Genomic DNA, 20,403 nt, shown 5'->3' with positions numbered 1-20,403 from the left:
AAAAATTAATCACTTAATCAATTTGGTTTAATTTCATCAAATGTGTAAGCTGTAAATAATTATCATCAGATTTGGAGTTGAAGATAATAAAACTAACTATTTATAAAAATAAAATAACGAAAATAATTTATTTTCAATATATAACACGACTTTTTACCAAATATTAGGGAACTAAAATGCATTTAATTCAATTTTTTAGTATGATAACCTGCTCTTCAAAAAATGACATAAATTTGCAAATCGAAATAAATTTCTGGCATATGAAACTTTATGAAGGAAAACACATTAAAAATAAAATAACATTTGGATGAAATTTCTAGGATCTGTTTCATTTGTTACAGACGAAGACATGCAGCAGTGTCATTAAATGCAGACATAAACACAGCAATGTTAGCTAGCAGCAGCCATAGACAGGACAGTGCTACAAAACTAGTTATCTGACCCTTTTTCTTTTCCATCTTTCTCTGTATCTCTCACCTTTCTTTGTGTATTTTTCTACTCATCTTCTCTCTGTCAATACACATTCTCATCAATTTGCTATTATTTATTTCAACCATTGCAGATGAAAGGTTACAAGTCCTGCATAACTTTTGTGCCATTTGCACGAAAGTTTCAAAAACCGTGTGAGAATTTATAACAAAGAAAAAGTCATTGCATACAGACACATATAAGCTTGAAAAATAGCTGTATGGTTGACCCTGACTTCTAAGTAGATTTTATCATTGAAGAAGCCAGGGGTGACTAAAGGGTGTTGCCTTATGCCTATTAATATTCCTCTATAGTTGAACAATTCTAGTTCATCATAGCCTAGTTCTTCTGGTTGAACAGTTCAAGTTCACTCATTTTTGGCTATCTTTCTCAGAACTTGCATAATAATCTGTACCTCCTTAAAAGTTGTATATCCCAGAAAAGAATTTTCTGGGTAAGATTTGAAATTCATGCGGCACTTCATGGCTCTCTCCAGTGTACTTGCTATACTCATTCTGCAGTACTCATTGGTAGCACTGGTTTCTTCAGCAGGACCACCAAGTGGTTGGAAAACATTGCGTGGTGTGTTTCTATTTCTTCTTCCCTTTATAGTCCTATGGTCCCTACTTATCTTCTTATTTGTTAGTTCTCTTATCTTTTTTACTCTTGTTTTAGTGAACTGATTATTTCAACCCTTTTAGGACAACCTTTTCGAGTCTTGTTACTGCAATTATCGTAGCAATGAATAGTTAGCAGTTGTTCTATCTCAAAGAAAATAAGAAGTAAACCATGCTATTTTATTAATTTGAGATTAAATAGTGTATTCACTCACACTGTCATTCAATCACAATTGTGAAACATAATAAGTTTGATTTTAGAATAACTACCTTAAAATTCTTACCTAACATTCGATTTCCGATTGGCTGACAATAAATAGAAATTTGAACTCTTGAATCAATAATTATGACAATGAATTCAATTCATCTATAGAAGTTTAACATTTACAAAGTGAGTCAGGAAACAATAAATTAGTTATAGCAGAGAGACAAGTCATGCAATGTACTACAGATAATGATGTAGAAGTTAATGGTGCTAACTTCTCAATAGGTTTTCATCTCTTGTGCATTAACTTGTATACATAAAAGCACCCGAATTTTTGTCTTACTTCTTGATAAACTTTAAAAGCAAATCATTTGTATTTCATATCAATTCGTTTGCTATGCAGGATCTCCACCAGTGGTCATAGCACGTGGAGGGTTTTCAGGGATATTTCCAGATTCAAGTTCACTTGCCTATAATTTGGCACTTAACACTAGTAACCCAGATGTGATTCTATGGTGTGATGTGCAATTAACAAAGGATGGCAATGGGATTTGTTTCCCAGACCTAAAGCTGGACAATGCCACTGATATTTCAGTTGTTTACCAAGACAAGCAAAAGGATTACTTTGTTAATGGGGTCTCATCCCGGGGATGGTTTTCTGTAGACTACAACTTCAAAGAACTAGCAAATGTTTCTCGTGAGTTTGATCTATCTCAAGACCTTAGTATTTTTGTTTTCTGGTTTGGATGATGTGTATATCTTTTTTATCAAGTAAGACATTTTTTCCAAAGATAAGGTGGGGTAAGTGGTGGCATTGAATACTCAACCATGAAACACAGTAGAAAGCATCAATCTAGTCCCTGAATTGGTTGGCAACATGGTGGAAATTCAGTTCTTGACTTCAACAACTATCAATTCATTTTGTTCTTGACATTACAAAAAAGTATTCTAGTTTTCAATTTTTGGCATTATTAGTCAATTTGATTCCTAACATTAGGAAGCAAATCGGCTAATATTTGTCTAATTCAAGGACTGATTGACTGATTTGATAATTGTTGGCAACCAAATTGATGGCAAATTATAGAAGCAAATTGATTGGTAATGCCAATTTCAGAGGCTAAATTCAGGGTCTTATTCATGGAATTTGTTGTTGGTGCTTGCCTTTGATCATAACATGTCAGAACTGGGAAATATGTTCACTGTCCTTGCTCCTATTTGTTATATTATATTATGATAATCATCTTGTTATTGAAACAGTTGTTCAGGGAGTTTACTCTCGGACTCCTAAGTTCGATGGCAACAAGCTTCCCATTCTCCATGTTCACGAAGTAGCTAACTTGATAAAATCGCCATCTACAGGCCTGTGGTTAAATATTCAGGTAACTGGAAAAAGAGTAATCGTGTCCTTTCCTTGAACTGGAATACATTCTTTGTTCCAAAGCAGATCTTAAACGTATGCAATTTAATATCTGTTGTTGATTAATTTTGCATTTTGAAATACAATGCAGCATGATTCGTTCTTCAAGCAACAAAATTTGAGTGTAGAAAAATTTCTACAATCTCTCATTCATAAAAAAGTACCTGTCAGTTACATTTCATCACCTGATGTGGATTTCTTAAAAAGAGTTAAATCAAGTTTCAGTCCTGGAACAACCAGCTTGATCTTCAGGGTTCTAGAGCAGTCTGAGATTGAACCTACAACCAATCAATCTTATGGTAAACTCCTGCAAAATCTTGCACAAATCAAGAAATTTGCTTCAGGAATTCTTGTTCCCAAGGGCTATATATGGCCTGTAGACTCGAGCCTTTCTCTGCAACCACATACCTCTCTTGTCTCAGATGCTCACAAAAAAAAGTTGCAAGTTTTTGTATCAGACCTTATCAATGATGTTCCATTTAGCTACAATTTCAGTTATGATCCTGTGGCTGAGTGTCTATCATTCTTTAATGTTAGTGATTTCTCTGTTGATGGTGTGTTGTCTGACTTTCCAGTTACTCCATCTGCAGCAATAAGTAAGTTTTGTTTCCTTTGTATAAGAATTCTAAACATTTATAATTGTAATCAGCATCCCATTCAGATTCTAAAATCTCATCTCTTACTGCAGATTGCTTTTCTGGCCTAGGGGAAAATCCCACTAAACAAGGTATAGTTTATTAGCTCTATCTACCGATTTGTTAGATCATTTTGTAGTTAACAAGTTATGGCTTGTATTGAGAGTGTTAGTCAGGGAACACAATATTTAAGTTGTCCTTATTGATTTGTTTCTTCTTTGATATCTTTCATGATAAAGTGGACACTTTGGTTATTACAAAATATGGAGCAAGTGGAGATACTCCTGCTTGCACTGACCTTGCATATAACAAAGCTAAATCAGATGGGGCAGATGTACTTGACTGTCCTGTTCAAATGTCCAAGGATGGAACACCCTTTTGCTTAAGCTCTGTAGACCTTTTAGAGAGCACAACGGTTGCTCAAACAAACTTCACTACCCGTGCTACAACTATTCAGGAGATCAAAAATACCAGAGGCATATATACATTCAGCTTGACATGGGATGAGATAAAAACATTGACTCGTAAGTTGAATGATGTTTTTGAATGTTTCTTGATTAGCTGTGGTATTGTTTTTTAATGTTTCTATGGCATGCTCTTCAATGCCAAACATGTTTTGGTTTGCAATTTGAGTAATCTATTCGGTCAAAGTACTAGGAAAGGTAGCGGGAGGAAGAAAACAAAAAAATGCAATTGGTTCTCAAAAAATTTCTACGTCCCTCATTTTTTCTGTTATTTGCTTTTTAATGCAGCCTCAATATTGAAACCTTACGAGAAATTCAGACTGTTCCGAAATCCAAAATTGCAAAATCAAGGAAAGCTGATAACCTTGTCTGAGTTTTTGTCCTTGACTGAAGGCTCTCGCATCTTGATCGGCATAGAGGTGAGATCTTCCACCTCTATATTGGATTATATTTCACTATTTTAAAGAATGGTCCACCTTGATTTACTCCTTTTATGCTTAATTAATACCATTTTCGTTCATTCTGTTTTCAGAATGCTGCATATCTGGCAGAGAAGCAGAATTTAAATGTGATCACTGCAGTCCTTGATGCTCTAAACAAAACAAAACCAAGATCACACAAAGTTATGATTCAGTCAACTCATAGCTCTGTGCTTAAAATATTAGATAAATCCAAATTTGAAAGGGTTTACAAGGTTGATGAGAACATTGGCGATGCTTCTGAAACGGCTATTAAGGACATCAAAAGATTTGCTGATTCTGTGGTAATAGGAAAGAAGTCTGTTTTTCCTGAAACTGAAGCCTTTTTAGTTAACGCTACAAACATTGTGGCAAAGCTGAAGTCAGCTAAGCTCCGAGTTTATGTAGAAACTTTCAGCAATGAATTTGTATCTCAAGCATGGGACTACTACTCTGATGCATCTATTGAGATAAATTCATTTGTCATTGGAACCAAGGTCAATGGCATCATTACTGACTTCCCCAAGACAGCTGACAGATACAGGAGTAAGTTCAACCTTTTCTATCAACATTTGCTTCTTGAACAAGGATTTTGGAAAATTGACATCACTTGGTTCTTTCTTTGTGTTGGTACAACTTGAATGCTCAAAGTCTACTTGGTCTATGAAATTATGGAAAAGATTTAATTGTTGGGAATCCAAGTGTGAGTCTAAGTCTCACATGGGATGGAAATGAGAAAGTAGAACACTGTATAAAGATGAAAGACCCATTAACCCATTGCCTTAAAATTTTGGGTAAAAAGTGGTGTCAATACTTTATATGGTTGGACTCATATGTTATTGATGTTTGTGTCTCCCCATGAACCTCTTTCTGGATATACTCAACACTAATAAATGTTTGTAGAATCAATTATGCTCTCATTGTTGATTTGATTATTGTTCTACTTGTTACAGGGAACTTGTGCTTAAAGCATTGCAAGAAAGCACCTTACATGAGCCCTATTGAACCTGGCAAGCTTTATCGACAGATTTTTGAGTTGTTCCTTCCACCACTTCCCCCTCCATCTCCAGTCTTGATCGATAGTAATGTTACAGAGGCACCTTTGCCCAGTGCTTATTGGTCCCTCCAAAAGGGGCTGCGGTAGCTCCAGCCCCATTAAAGCATGAAGAAAAGTGAACAATAAAAATGAGTGTTGTGGATTCCATAGTTGGAAAGGGAGTGAAATGATTTCTTTGTATGAGAAGTATTTAAACTCACTTGTGCCTCAACTTCTAACTATTGTGTATGATAACTCTCCATCGAAGTCTAAAAGAAATAATTAATTGATCATCTTTAATAGAGACAGACCTATGGTTCACTATGAGTGTTTTGATGACGTCGAGTGACATATAAGATCAATTACCATCTTAAATATTGTCAAAAGTAAATTTGTTTCAAGTTTTATCTTAGAAGACTAATTAAAAGGTGAAAAAAAAACATGAAGAAAAGTGAACAATAAAAACTAAGTGTTGTGGATTCCATAGTTGGAAAGGGAGTGAAAGGATTTCTTTGTATGAGAAGTATTTAAACTCACTTGTGCCTCAACTTCTAACTATTGTGTATGATAACTCTTCATCGAAGTCTAAAAGAAATAATTAATTGATCATCTTTAATAGAGAGAGACCTACGGTTCACTATGAGTGTTCTGATTACGTCGAGTGACATATAAGATCAATTACCATCTTAAATATTGTCAAAAGTAAAATTTTTTCAAGTTTTATCTTAAAAGACTAATTAAAAGGTGAAAAAAAAATATAAATTATCATAAAGTTCTTACTCGTGTTTTAAAAATAATAGTGAAGAGACAATCCATCACTATACAAATTCATCTACTTGAATAATATTGAACATGACATCACCTTAAAACGAACACAATGAATACACACTTAGTGTGATATTTTGAAAAATATAACAACTCAAGAATTTTAAACAATTGAACCAAAACTGATGGTATACTCATAGTCATGACCTAACACATTTATGAAGAGTTAGAAACATTCATGGAAGATGGGCCTAAACTCTTTTTCTTCGGCCATATTAATTCATCTTGAAGATTTAGTAGAGTAAGAATAATTTTGGGTCTTGTATTTTGAGCCAAGTATTCTAGATTTTATTTGGGCTTTGTATTATGGGTCAAGTAGTCTAGATTTTATTTGTGCCTTGTCCCATCGTTCGTAAGCGAAACCTACAGAGTCTCCTCTTCTCTCCACCCACCCACCCATTGCTGCCAGAATGCGGCCGTAGTGCCACCGTTCGTACGTGAAACCTAGAGCTTCCTCCCACCCACCCATTGCCCCCGGAGTGTCGTCGGAGTGTCGTCGGAGTGTCCTTGTTCCTAGAGAGAGTGTCGCTTCCTCCCACCCACCCATTTTCGTTGTCCGTCGGAGTACCGCCGGAGGATTGGGGTGATTGACAATGCAAAGAAAAGAACATTTATTACACAACTAAGTAATCCACTAAATTGGTGGACAACCACCATTAATGATTTTAAATTGACCATCATTTACATTGAACATAATTTTAATGGTCCAGTAATAGAACTGGTACCAAAGGCAAACTAAGTGGGTACATTAGGTGAAGTTTTTGCACAAGAAGGTAAACTATGAACATGAAACTCATTTTGTAGTGCCTAATTTTTTTGTCATCATTTTTTGCACTTGTAACTAATGTGGAACCAATTTTATACAATTTATGAAGAAATTGGTGGCAGAGGAACCATATTAACTAAGTCATGGTGCAGGAACAGAACTGGTACCAAAGGCAAAATAAGTGGGTACTTCAGGTGAAGGTTTTGCACAGCAAGGTCAACTATGAACATGAAACTCATTTTGGAGTGCCTAATTTCTTTATCATCATTTTTTCAACTTAAAAGTGATGTGGAAATAATTATTATACAATTTAATAAGAAATTGGTGGCAAAAGAACCATATTTACTAAAAGTCATGGTCCAGGAACAGAATTGGTACCAAAGACAAAATAAGTGAGTACTTCAGGTGAAGGTTTTGCACAACAAGGTCAACTATAAACATGAAACTCATTTTGGAGTGCCTAATTTCTTTGTCATCATTTTTTCAACTTAAAAGTGATGTGGAAATAAATATTATACAATTTATAAAGAAATTGGTGGCAAAGGAACCATATGTACTAAAAGTCATGGTCCAAGAACAGAACTGGTACCAAAGGCAAAATAAGTGGGTACTTTTGGTGAAGTTTTTTCACAGCAAGGTCAACTATGAACATGGAACTCATTTTGGAGTACCTAATTTCTTTGTAATCATTTTTTCAACTTAAAAGTGATGTGGATTTAATTATTATACAATTTATAAAGAAATTGGTGGTAAAGGAACCATATGTACTAAACAACAATATGAGAGTATAAACAACAAATCTCCACGTAGACTCAACTATTACAAGAAACAAAATTACCGAACGATACACAAAAATTACAGATTAATCGGTAAAAAACCAATCTTGGACAACAACTTCAGAAACTTCTCTTTAGCGAGCGACTTAGTCAGCATATTTGTAGGGTTGTCATCAGATGCAATTTTGCAGATTTGGACATCACCGGATTCCACAATGTTCTTGACAAAATGCAGCTTGACGTCAATATGCTTTGTTTTAGAATGGTAGATCTGATGGTTGGCCAAATGTATGGCACTCTGACTATCACAATGAATCTGGACGGTTTTTTGATCAATACCCAATTCCCGAATCAAGCCTTTTAACCACAGTGCCTCCTTTAGCCCTTCAGCGAGCGCACAGTGTTCAGCTTCAGTGGTTAAAAGGGCAACGATTGATTGCAATGTAGACCTCCAGCTTACAGCAGTACCGAACAATGTAAACACATATCCCGAACGAGATTTCCTTGTGTCCATGCACCCGGCAAAATCTCAATCCACAAAACCTTCAATATATCCTCCACCTTGAAAGTTATTCTGGAAGAGTAATCCAGTATCAAGAGAACCCTGTATGTATCTAAGCATCCACTTCAATGTTTCTTAATGAATTTGTCCAAGATCAATCATAAACCGACTGAGAACACTTACCCCATGTGTCAGGTCAGGTCTTGTGCAGACCATGCCATACATGATGATCTCAATCCCACTTGAAAATGGAACAGATTCCATCTTCCTTCTTTCAGCCTCGGTCTTCGAGCATTGTTCTTTGGTGAGTTTCAGGTGTTGACCGATCGGTATGCCAGCCAGTTTGGATTCAGTCATCTGATACCTTGAAATCACCTTTTGCAAATAACTCTTGAGATAGAAACAAGTTTCCCTTTAGTTTATCTCTCTTTATGTCAATGCCCAAGATCCGCCTTGCTTCTCCAAGCTCCTTCATTTCGAAAGCACCACCCAACTTTGCTTTCATCTCATGAATCATGCTTTTGTCATTGCTGGCCATCAGAATATCATCCACGTATAGAAGAAGATACAAAACCTCATTGTTACGATGCAGGGTATACACGCAGTCATCATAATTGCACCACTTGAAGTTCAGCTTTATCAAAACATCATCAAATTTCCTGTACCATTGTCTTGGACTTTGCTTTAAGCCATAAAGCGACTTCTGTAACAGGCAGACCCTATCATCCATAGCAAATTCCTCCGGCTGCTTCATGTAAATTGTTTCCTCCAAGTCTCCATGTAGAAACGCAATCCTCACATCCAATTGTTCTAGATGCAAATTGCAGTGAGTAACTATCGCCATTAAAACTCTAACCGAACAATGCTTTACAACAGGAGCAAAAATCTCATGATAATCTATACCTTCAATCTGAGTAAAGCCTTTGGCAACAAGCCTTGCTTTCTCACCCCCTGGTATAGCTTTTTTTTTCTTGAAGATCCATTTTGAACCTACAACCTTCTTACCCTTTGGCAGATCCACCAATCTCAACGTGCTATTTTTCCTCAATGCCTCCAGCTCTTCCTCCATAGCACCCTACTAAAGATCTCGATCGTTGTTGTGAAGAGCCTCCTTGTAACTTCTCGGTTCACCCGAGCTTTCAAGATCTTCAACAGCATTCAAGGCATAGCAAATTAAATCTACCTCTCCAAACCGTTTGGTTGGCTTAGAGATTCTCCTTTCCCTATCACAGACAAGCTGGTAATTCCTCAATTCATTACCAGCTCCTCTTGAGTGACTCACATCACTAGATATACCATTTGTATCATCACCAAGATCTGTACGTATTTCACCCGTTCGGTTCTCCTCTAATGACCGAACATTTTCATCTTGCCCTTCACCCGTTCGGTCTTCCTTAGTCAATGACCGAACGTCCCTATCAGTAGTATGCTCCACCTCAATGAGCGTTTTCTTCTAGCATCCAGGATTTTCAACATGCACTATCATTCTCGTTTCGTCAAAAATGACATCCCTACTAATGATCAGCTTGGACAGTTTAGTATCTAACCTCCACAACCTGTATCCCTTAACTCCTTCAGCATATCCAAGGAATACACTTCTCACCGCTCGGGCATCCAGCTTATCTCCTTTAATTTACAAGTTATACCAAAACATATGTCTCCACTTCAACCAATTCAACATAATCCACTACCAAATCATAAATTATACATATCAAAGCAATCATAGAAACAAAGACAACTCACTAGCTTCCCTAACCTTAGATAGTTTTACACATATCTAAGAACGTCCAACAGTTGCTTCAAATGCAAGAAACTCTAGAAACACCTACAACCTGTGGAATTGAAATCAAAGTGAGTCCTTAAACCATTGGTCAACAAGGAACAAGAAATAGAGGTGGAAGACACATGCATCACCCCTAAACTAGAGATTTCAGGAATAAAACAACAAAAGGAAAAAGGAGAAGAAACTTATTTTCTCTATAGAAGAAATTGATCAGGTAGAAACATAGATGTCACTGTTGTGGTCGTTTAGGCACCTCCTGATCGTCAAATAGATGACTCAAGAGTTATAAAAGGTTAAAAGAAGGTGAAAAGGGGATGTTTTTTGAGCTTTTGTGGGTACAACAATAGAGGAGAGGCACTATAGAGGGAGGAAAATGAGAGGGTATGCAAGAAGAGAGAACAAAAAAGTTAAATTTATAGGTTATACAAACTCTATAATCAATTATCAGAGAGCTTTTCTATATTAACACATATGGTAATCGATTACAGAAACCCTATAATCGATTACTAGAACCTTTAGGCTATAAATTACATAGTTCTGTTATTTTTGGTATAATTAAAATTATTATAAAATATAATTTATTTATATGAATGTTATTTTCTATATAATCAATAATAGAATTGTTATTTTTTATATAAGAATACTATTTTGATAGTTTCCATTTAAATTGATATAAATTATTTAGATGTAAAATAATAAAAATTTAATCCATTATCAGAGAATTTTTGTCCATTTAATCGATTACAGAAAGGGTGTAATTGGTGAAGTTGTGTCTAGGGATGACAAAAAAATTCGCGGGCATGGGTATCCGCGGGTAAAATCCGCGGCGGATAGTTACTATCCGAAGATATTTACTACCCGCGAGTAGCGGGTATTTTAATACCCGCTTCTAAACGGGTCAGGTACGAGTAATATGCTACCCGACCCGCTGGTACCGATACCCGCAGAAAATAATAAAAAATTAATTTATATATTTTTTTAATTAAATTTAATTAAAAATAAAATAAAATTATATTTTATTAGGTTAAATTTAATTAAAATTAAATTTTAATTTATATTATATATATATATATATATATATATATATTTGTAATTTTATTTAAATTTTATTTTAAAAATGTATCTGCAGGTCGTGTAGCGAGTCGGGTTGCGAGTAAGCACTATCCGTGCTCGACCACACCCATTGTCATCCCTAGTTGTATCCTTCTATACAAGTTCAGCCCTTTGTAATCAATTACAAGACTTAGTAAACGATTACCAAGGCCTGAAATCGTTTTAAGAATACACGACTTTACTCTTCACCACTGTGTCAGGGTGAAATCATGCAGAGTACAATTTCTTATTTGAAGTCGTCTAGACCTCAAGACTATATATTTTAAATTTTTTGCCTAGATACATATAATGCTATTCAAATTTGTCGTAAAGAAAACTGGAAATGTACATACTATTTTCATTATAACAAATAAAAAATATAATTTAAAAAATTAGATATCATAATATCTTAAATAAAAAATAATTATAAAATATGTAAGATTACTTGCTATATATTATATAATAATTTATATTAATAAAAAAAATGATGAATTATGTTGATTATTAAGATGTGATTACAATCTGTTACAAGGATAAATTTTATTGTATATACTGCACGCACTATACAGAAAGAGAATTGAAATTAAAATATATAATAATTATTCATAAAAATAATTTTGGCATTATAAATGTCTGCTAAACTAATTTTTAAAATAAAATTAACAATTACAAAATTTAATTTAGATATTTTAATATTAACATCTCATTAAAATTCTATAAAAATTAAAATATTTTGACAAAAGTAACATTTTTCTAACCTGCACAATTTGTAAATGAAAAATAAAGACAGAGTATATATGAATACGAAGATATTTAGAAACAAATATTAAAATTTTAAAAGTTATACATAATTTGTAGTAAATATCTAAATTAAACCAACAAATTACAAATATAACAAAATTATAAATTTAACCATGTGTTTCTAGATATACTAGTACAGATGGGACAAATCTTTAAAGTAATTTGCGTTCAATACGTTCAATGTGATGTGACTAACTACATAGTATTAGGTTAACTTTGCATGGTGTCAGTTCTCCCATCTTAGACTGATTTTGAGAGTGACACGTTATTTCTTCATGCAATGTTCCTTGCTATCATCGCTACACGTTCTTGTTTGTGTCATGTTCGTTTCTGTTTATGATCATTCCTACTAGAAAAGCAAACAACAACAACTGAGTTCCTATGTTTACTGATTCTGTGTTTTCCAAGTTTTCCAACAAAATTAGCTTTATATCCATTATTATGTATATGAACTAGTGAGATGAGTTCTGAGAGAGTACCATTATTGTAAACAAATTTACTAATTAGAGAGAAAAATTCAGAAGCATGATACCACTGAGTCTGATCTCTGAGTGTACCAAGAATTTGGCTAGTGAACATGCACAAGTGGTGCCTATTTCTCTTTTTGTGGCTGTTCTCTGCCTTACTTTGATCATTGGTCACTTGTTTGAAAGAAATCGATGGATTAATGAATCCATAGTTGCCATCATAATAGTAAGCTGCATTCTCTCCCATTTTTAATTTTGATTATAATGTTTTTAGGATTTTCTTTCTCTCCATTATCAGCTATGTATGATCATTTCTCTCCATTATGTATGATCGTTTGTTGACAGAACAATAATGGTTGAAAAGATAGCTTATGAAGAATCTGATACTATATGATTAGTTTCATGGTAAATGGTTTGTTTGGGAGGGTGAGAGTTGAATGTGTATGTATGTCAAGAAAATTACTCACTCATAGTAAATATGGACTAGTCAATATTTACAAAGGCACTAAGAACAAAAGATGAAGCATAGGATCTTCTCAAAAGAATGAACTTTTTTTAGTAGTTTTCTGCTTTACTGAATTGTTTCAGATTTACTAGTCCAAAGTGTTTATGGATGGTTTTGTAGGATTATTAAAAGAATTAATGTTGAATACACACTTTTATTGAGCCTTTGTGTATCTAACTTTCTCCTTGGTAGGGAATCATTGCTGGAATTATACTGTTATTGATCAGCAAAGGAAAGAGTTCTCGCATCCTTACATTTAATGAAGAACTATTCTTCATATATCTCCTTCCTCCCATAATATTCAATGCAGGGTAAGAGTTTGTCTTATATTAGAGTTAAAACAGCTCTTGTGGTTCAAAACTTTTCTTAATATGTGTAGAGATAACCCTCCTAACAGATTTCAGGTGAAGAAGAAACAATTCTTCCATAACTTTTTAACCATCATGATGTTTGGTGTCATCGGTGTTTTCATTTCAACTTTTGTTATTACTTGCGGTAATGACGAAATCTCAGTTTTTCCTTGCCTTGTAGTTTGCCACTGAAAATTTTTCAAGAATGATTTACCTTTTTGTCTTTGTATTTGGTTCATTTAGGCAGCTGGTGGATATTCCCCAAGTTGAACTTGCTTGGCCTGACAGCGAAAGATTATCTTGGTGAGGCCATTGGATCATTTCAATACTGCACAAATACAGACTATGTTTTAAATGAACCATGTACTTAGATATATCGTATTTGGATGAAAAATAATAAGCTTATCTTGATTTGATTCAGCTATAGGAACAATTTTCTCAGCAACGGACACAGTTTGTACCCTGCAGGTTGGTTAGATTGCTAAATGGTAGTGTTTCATTTCATCTAACTCTTTTTGTATGCTCTTAATTGTCAAACTCTGAATTTGGAATCTGTTGTAGGTTCTGCATCAAGATGAGACTCCTTTACTTTACAGCCTAGTCTTTGGGGAAGGAGTGGTAAATGATGCCACATCAGTTGTTCTCTTCAATGCAGTGCAAAAGCTTGATGTTTCAAAATTTAGCAGCAAGACATTCCGGTTTATTGGAGATTTCTTCTATCTATTCGGATTAAGCACTGGTCTAGGAGTTCTAGTGAGTTTCATTAATGGATGCAAATTTTGCCTGTTAATTTTCTTCATGTGTGGTCAGCTGACTTTATGAATTTCTTCTTAATTTCTTTAGTTAGTTGCTTGTGTTTCTTTCACATGCATCTTATGTTACCTACACATTTTGAATGAAAGAGCATTCATGAGTGAAGTTTACAAAGCTTGTCTTGCTTACCTTTTAGTTTGTCTCTGGGAATTAACATTTGATTCAAAACGTTGATTTCATTTTTAACTTAGACTTTTATGGAAGAAATTTGCAAGCTGTTTCCATGCTTGACTTGCACATTACACACTTGTAAATGTATTGTGTTAACACAATACATGACTTTATAAAGAGCATTTGGATTGTAATTGTGAAGGAAGGGAATCTATATGGAACTGAAAAGTGCTTTTCCATGTATGTAGTCTCCTCTCATGATTACTTGAAAGGTATGATCAAGTAAGAGTCAAATTCCATGTTTATTTTGAACAAACTTTTAGTCCTTGTACTTTCTCATCTTATTTACTTTCTCTAAATAAATGCATATTTATGCAGGCTGGCCTCCTCACATCATATATCTTGAAAGCCTTATGCTTTGGAAGGTATGTATCATTCTCTCAAATTTCTCACAAAATATGATTTTTCAAGTGAAATTTTGAGTTAATGTTTAACAAGTTTGTCTCTGCGTATGCATGCAGACATTCAAGTGTTCGTGAAATTGCATTGATGATATTAAAGGCATACCTATCCTATATGTTGGCAGAGGTATTGGAAGGAAGCTCGTAGAACTTTTCTGCTTTTGATTTCTCATTAATGGCATTGATGATATTAATGGCATGTAGGTAGCTAAGCTAATGGAGATTTGGGATTTATAAGGAGCCAATGTAGTGTAAAACTTAGCATAAGATAAAGTTTTGCCAAAACCTTCTATCTTTATTTAAAGACAATCTATTTTTGTCTACAATGATGAACTAAACAAGAAATATAGAAATAACTTCGTTTTTCGTTTTGGCCATCCATTTTTTGCAAATTCTTGCAGCTATGTGATCTAAGTGGAATCATCACCGTTTTCTTTTGTGGAATACTCATGTCACATTATGCATGGTATAATATGGCTGAAACTTCAAGAATCACAACCAGGTAGGGATTAATTAATCCATCAAAGATTTCAGTAATTTCCAGATTAAAAATGGTTTCCTGATTTGTTTCCCTTCTTCAGGCATGTGTTTGCAACCATGTCATTTATTGCAGAAACCTTCATATTCCTATATGTGGGCATGGATGCCCTTGACATTGAGAAGTGGAAGATGACTAAATTAAGGTCCTAATCCTTTCTACAACTCTAAACAATTGTATTTTATCCAGAGTTTACCACTGACTAATACATCACACACTGATGGCAGAATTTATGGTCTACATAGATAAGTCAATGTGACTTCAGCCACTGTTTCAACAATGTCCAAGTATTTATCAGATTGTGACACAATTGGTTATGATAAAAAAAACATTATTTTTAATTGTCAAGTATTATCTGCTTCTAATTGTGAAACATTCGGTAATAATTGGATTTATGAATGAAACCACATGTTAGCTACCTTATTTTCTGCTGCTAGAAATCGTTTTCATTATGATGACAAACTTGATCTTAAGCATTTGTTTTGCAACACCTGTGTTTCTGGAATTTTCTTAAGAATAATTTGTGAGATATGTTTCAAACATATCGCATTAGAATGATAAACGTCATTCCTCTCTCATGAAGATTATCTTGTCCACTGACTCACTGCAGTTACGGAAGTTTGATGGGGATATACAGTTCCTTAATCCTATTGATATTGGTTGGGCGTGCTGCTTTTGTTTTCCCTCTCTCTGCTATTGCCAATTATACAAACACACGTGCCAGTTCTGACCAAGCATCACGCATCACTTTCAGACAGCAGGTTACTAAACATGTTTTGTATGATAATCTCATACTTACAGTTAATTGAGCAACTATCTTTTGTTATTTATTGGCTTCTTATGTTTGATAAACCATCCAGATAATCATTTGGTGGGCAGGGCTAATGAGGGGAGCTGTCTCCATTGCTCTGGCTTTCAAACAGGTATATACATGAATTCAAAGTTCTACACAAATTTTATCAAATATATGAGTTTTAATCCAAAGACTGTCAGCTTCTTATTCCTCTTTTGTTGGATAATCCTATCAGGTTTTATTTACCATTGTATTGTTTATGGACATTCCTCCCACAGTTATAAAACAACCAATCACACCTTAAGAAGTTGATGCCATTGATTTCTTTTCTTTTATTTATGCAGTTCACATTTTCTGGAGTTACTTCTGATCCAGTTAATGCAACAATGATTACCAACACCATTATTGTTGTCCTTTTCAGCACACTGGTGAGTTGGGGCATTCCCTCTGTCCTGAAAGTAACAAATAACAACTTAGAATAATTCAGGTGGAGTTAAAAAGATTAATTTTCAACTGTTTTCTTAGTGAAATCAATTCTTGCATCTGCTGTCATCCACCTTTTGATCACATGTTGCTTGTTCATTCTTATGAATCGGTACAACCTTGAAGTAATTGATATAGCTCCAATATCATTGCAGGTGTTTGGTTTTCTCACAAAACCATTAATAAGATATCTGCTACCCCACGCTGCTACAAGGAAAAACATCATCCATGACGAACCAGGTTCACGAATTGAGGACTTGAATCTACCTTTGCTATCCCTTGAGGAGTCCGCAGCCACCAACATCAGCCGCGCAAAGGAAAGTTTGTCCATGTTAATAGAAAGTCCTGTGTTCACCATACATCACTTTTGGAGGAGGTTTGATGATGCCTACATGAGACCTTTTTTTGGGGGACCTCATAATAACGGGTCACAGTGCTAGCAGTATTGCAAATCATGTATATCTCAGTGATGCACTTGAATGTTGGATCACAAATGATGATCCATTTAGATCCAATTTTGAAGATGAGTAGCTGCAATGAGGATTCATTGCCAGTGTTTTTCTTATGCTCAAATGAGGAATATGGTAAGTAATAAAAGAAAGGAACTGTCATTGGATTCTCACACAGGAGTGTGAACTTACTTGAACCTTCAATGGAGTGCATATTTTCCTTTGGACATGAATGTTGTGGCTTGTTAGTAGCTGCAGACATTTGAGTTAATGAATGGTGTTGATTAAAATAGTTTTTATTGAGTTAAGTTCATGAGCATAATGTCTTGTTTTGGATTGCTGCCTTTTTATGACCAGATACTAGTGCATTGAAATCATTCAAATACTTCTGTTCTGATCCATTTATTTCTCTGTGCATTGAATTCAGAAAACAGAAAAAAAAAAAAGACTAACATTTTATTAGACTACAGATCGAAGTTGCATGATACATGGCTAGATATTTTGAGTGGTAGAGGCAGAGATTGAAAACAAACTACTCGTTTATTTGATGGGACGAAAATGCCAATTTAAAAGCTTTTCCAACATGAATACAGCACACGAAAGCAAACTAAAGACTAAAGGGTGCTCAAATTAGCTGTGATTCTCAAGAAATTCTTCAAACCACTGCAAAATGAAGAATATCTAATCAGTCTAAGTTGTATTTATGTTAATAAAAGTTCTACTCAGGCATAAAAGACTATTACCTCTACATTCCGGTGGTGTTTTCAGACCACATTTACGGGGCAAGGCCAAAGCATTGATGGGGTTGAATCCAAAGGCTGGTAGGATAGACTTGTATCCGCAAAGGCAAGGCAAATTGGAATGCTTAACAACATCACAGCATTTTTCACTTGGTTTTGGAGGGTGTTGCCCAGTAACTGCTGCATAGCATGCACTTAGTTTACTTGACTCTGTGTCACATAAAGCAATAGCTTTGGCACCACCTAACATGGCAATGAGCAAGGTTGCTAGTAGCCACTGCACCTGAACATTGCCACTGGTATGTGCCATATTCTGCTTGACCAGGTTCTCCAAGCAACTAGGTCTAATCTACACTTGTGGTTTTGCCTTAAATGTTAATTTATACACACAGCAATTTGGAGTGTTGTTGGATTAATATTTTGTATTGGTTTCACATACTTTTAGGTGTGTCATGTGAATCCACTCTGTGGATGTTCACGAGATTGGTTTACTTTTTAGAATTAAAGATTTGGGCTTAAACACAACTAAACGTAAACTGGTCCATTACTTGCTATTATGAATAAGAAATGACAAAAGAACCTGCAATATGGTTTGAATCTGGTCATGCATGAACCAATACTGAACCTTATTTGGTTGTTTTCTATATTTAATAAGATATATCAATTAAAGAAGTGAAAATTTCATTGACAAAATACACTATTCATGTGTTGTTCTCTCATGTTATTTTTTAAAAGAGATTAACTGGCATGCATTGAGTGTAAACAAACTGGAAAAAAAAAAGTATTTTAAATTATAAACTAAAACAAAATGGTCTCCAACTATGTTTGGATTCTAAAAGAAAAATCGTTGAGAAAGTTAAATTAAAAATGGAAGTTGGTTTCCACGTATTTATTGTATCTATTGATATGGAGTGGTAGAAAATGTAATGGTCTTAAATACTGGAAAACAATATTTTACTGTTCATTGTCTTATATTCTTTAAACACATCTTCATAAATGTACTTATGATTTATACATTATATTGAATATAAAAATAAAATATGCATATATACTCTAATTGCACAAAACATCAAATAATTGTATTGATCAACGGCACAACATAAGGGTCTTATCTATTTTATTTCTTAGATAAGCCAAACATAGATTAACTTCAATTTTGCATAATTTCAGAGTTTTGCAAACACTCTCTTTAGTAAAGAAACCCTCTTAGTGGTCAACTTCTCCACTTCCACTCCAACCTTCAAGGTGGTTCCTATCACCCCTGCACTGAACACCATTTCACCATGATTTGGCAACAAAACCAACTGACACTTGTTCACCAGTGCACCAGACAAAGACCCAGAATGTCCAGAAAGGGTAACAAAGCACCCCACTGAAGGGTGCTCCAAAATGAACCTGTGAGGAAAATATGCACTACTCACAACCCCTCTTCCTTGAACTCTCTCTTTAAACCCTTTTGGAAGTGCTGATTCCACACACTCAAAACCCTTAGGGGGTCTAAGAGCTGCCACAAAAGGCATGCCTGATAGCTCAAGCCCCAACACCACTTCCTGAAACTGACATGGTTCTAATGTGCACTCACTACCAAAGGAACAATAAACCACACTACCAGCTTCATAATTTCCAAGCCATTTAGCCCAATTTTCATCAATAAGGCAAGTTGCTTCTTTCGGTACAGTAACATGCCTCCTATGACAATCAGCATAAGCTCCTTCAATCACTGTACAACCTTTGAGTCCTGTTGCATAAGATTGAGCTAGAATACTGTTAGTACAAGGTTCAGTGTGAACAATGCATTTACCATGGTCAACTTTTCCTGATCCAGCAAGGAGTTTTGGTTCATGCAACAGGTTATGATGTTCAGCAATGTTGCAGCAGTACCCTTTAGATATCCCTAAAGGGTATGAATATGATGATTCACAAGTCAATGATGAAAAGCTTATTACGTGATAAACTAAAGACTTAATTTTTAAGCATTGAGTTAAGCGTGGTTTTGGCACCCAATATGCATGATCAAAGAACACAATGTTTGGCTTTAACTCAAGCAGGTGGACTTCAATGTCCTTCTCACATAGGAGCATTGGAGTCATAGAAAGTGAGACAGTGGAAGAATGAACTTTTGATGCGATTTCTTCAGCAACATGGGGAAGGCCATGATGATGATTCTGAGGAACACAGATTGGGATAAGGGAGATGAGATTAGGGTGGTGATTGAAGTGTTGAAAGGATGCATGTGTGTGCTTTGGGATGAAGAAAGAGATTTTGTGTCCTCTTTCTGCAAGGCTATTGGAGAGTTGCAGAAAAGGTGTGATGTGTTCCTGTGCAAACCATGGGAGCATTGTTATGTGCAGAGAAGGTGAACAAGCCATTGTGGCCAAAAGTAGAAGTCAGCAAGAGACAATAAATCTAAGAGGAAAGTAGAATGTCAAGAAACAACTTCTTAAAGCCATATTTATAGAAGAAAAAAGCTCATGGTTCGTGAGTAATAACACCTATGTTGTTTCTTTCAGCAAAGACAAAACAAATAGACTTAGTAAAATACATAAAAAATTAGAAAAAAGTTTCACCTAATTCATGTTTCAAGTGTAACGTTGTTTAATTTCAAACTGGGAAAACTTGTGAGAGCTCGTCTCATGAACACATTTCACTGTGTTATTAGTCATACTTTTTACTGTAATTTTCAACAACTACTTGATCAATCAAACATGGATGATAAGGTTAAGAATCTAATAATAGAAGAGAGATAATAAAAAATATATTATGTGATTTGGTGAAAGTGGTTGAAAAAGTAACGGTATTTCTATGCTATCACTCTATGTATTTATTGTTTATAGCCCAAAAGAAGAGT

At 34.8% G+C, this 20,403-nt stretch overlaps 3 protein-coding genes, 1 long non-coding RNA gene and 1 pseudogene across 5 annotated transcripts; 2 read left to right on the top strand and 3 right to left on the bottom strand.

Moving 5' to 3' along the window:
- Window positions 1–232: 232 nt before the first annotated feature.
- LOC148198589 (uncharacterized) lies at window positions 233–1,018 on the bottom strand. Its single transcript, XR_015779702.1, has 2 exons — window positions 884–1,018; window positions 233–587 (listed from the first exon to the last, which is right to left on the bottom strand). It is a non-coding gene; the product is annotated as an uncharacterized LOC148198589 (long non-coding RNA).
- On the top strand, window positions 581–5,602 carry LOC124847905 (glycerophosphodiester phosphodiesterase GDPDL3-like). 2 transcript variants are annotated; one of them, XM_047325496.2, is made up of 9 exons: window positions 581–1,050; window positions 1,694–1,987; window positions 2,548–2,669; window positions 2,799–3,303; window positions 3,396–3,434; window positions 3,582–3,866; window positions 4,095–4,225; window positions 4,339–4,810; window positions 5,218–5,602. In XM_047325496.2, the coding sequence occupies exons 1-9, from the start codon at window positions 939–941 to the stop codon at window positions 5,406–5,408; spliced, it is 2,151 nt and encodes a 716-aa protein (XP_047181452.2). In that variant the 5' UTR covers window positions 581–938; the 3' UTR covers window positions 5,409–5,602. The 2 variants fall into 2 exon arrangements, with proteins under 2 accessions (XP_047181452.2, XP_087947491.1); XM_088091365.1 differs by lacking the exon at window positions 581–1,050 and adding an exon at window positions 1,506–1,575.
- A 6,584-nt stretch (window positions 5,603–12,186) lies between these two features.
- On the top strand, window positions 12,187–17,044 carry NHX3 (Na+/H+ (sodium hydrogen) exchanger 3). Its single transcript, XM_047325491.2, has 14 exons — window positions 12,187–12,538; window positions 13,010–13,128; window positions 13,215–13,312; window positions 13,411–13,470; window positions 13,589–13,635; window positions 13,729–13,920; window positions 14,470–14,516; window positions 14,613–14,679; window positions 14,954–15,054; window positions 15,134–15,235; window positions 15,701–15,851; window positions 15,951–16,013; window positions 16,228–16,311; window positions 16,522–17,044. The coding sequence occupies exons 1-14, from the start codon at window positions 12,371–12,373 to the stop codon at window positions 16,804–16,806; spliced, it is 1,584 nt and encodes a 527-aa protein (XP_047181447.2). The 5' UTR covers window positions 12,187–12,370; the 3' UTR covers window positions 16,807–17,044.
- A 205-nt stretch (window positions 17,045–17,249) lies between these two features.
- Window positions 17,250–17,927, bottom strand: LOC124847902 (putative lipid-transfer protein DIR1). The gene is made up of 2 exons (XM_047325492.2): window positions 17,559–17,927; window positions 17,250–17,478 (listed from the first exon to the last, which is right to left on the bottom strand). The coding sequence occupies exons 1-2, from the start codon at window positions 17,863–17,865 to the stop codon at window positions 17,471–17,473; spliced, it is 315 nt and encodes a 104-aa protein (XP_047181448.1). The 5' UTR covers window positions 17,866–17,927; the 3' UTR covers window positions 17,250–17,470.
- A 685-nt stretch (window positions 17,928–18,612) lies between these two features.
- On the bottom strand, window positions 18,613–20,055 carry LOC124847904 (cyanidin 3-O-galactoside 2''-O-xylosyltransferase FGGT1 pseudogene; annotated as a pseudogene).
- Between the last annotated feature and the right edge of the window lie 348 nt (window positions 20,056–20,403).

This window comes from Vigna umbellata, chromosome 5, assembly GCF_029865625.1.
Source record: "Vigna umbellata cultivar VRB3 chromosome 5, Vumbellata_1.0, whole genome shotgun sequence".
NCBI lineage: Eukaryota > Viridiplantae > Streptophyta > Magnoliopsida > Fabales > Fabaceae > Vigna > Vigna umbellata.
Note: the sequence above shows the minus strand (reverse complement) of the source record. Positions and strands in the feature narration are given on the sequence as shown.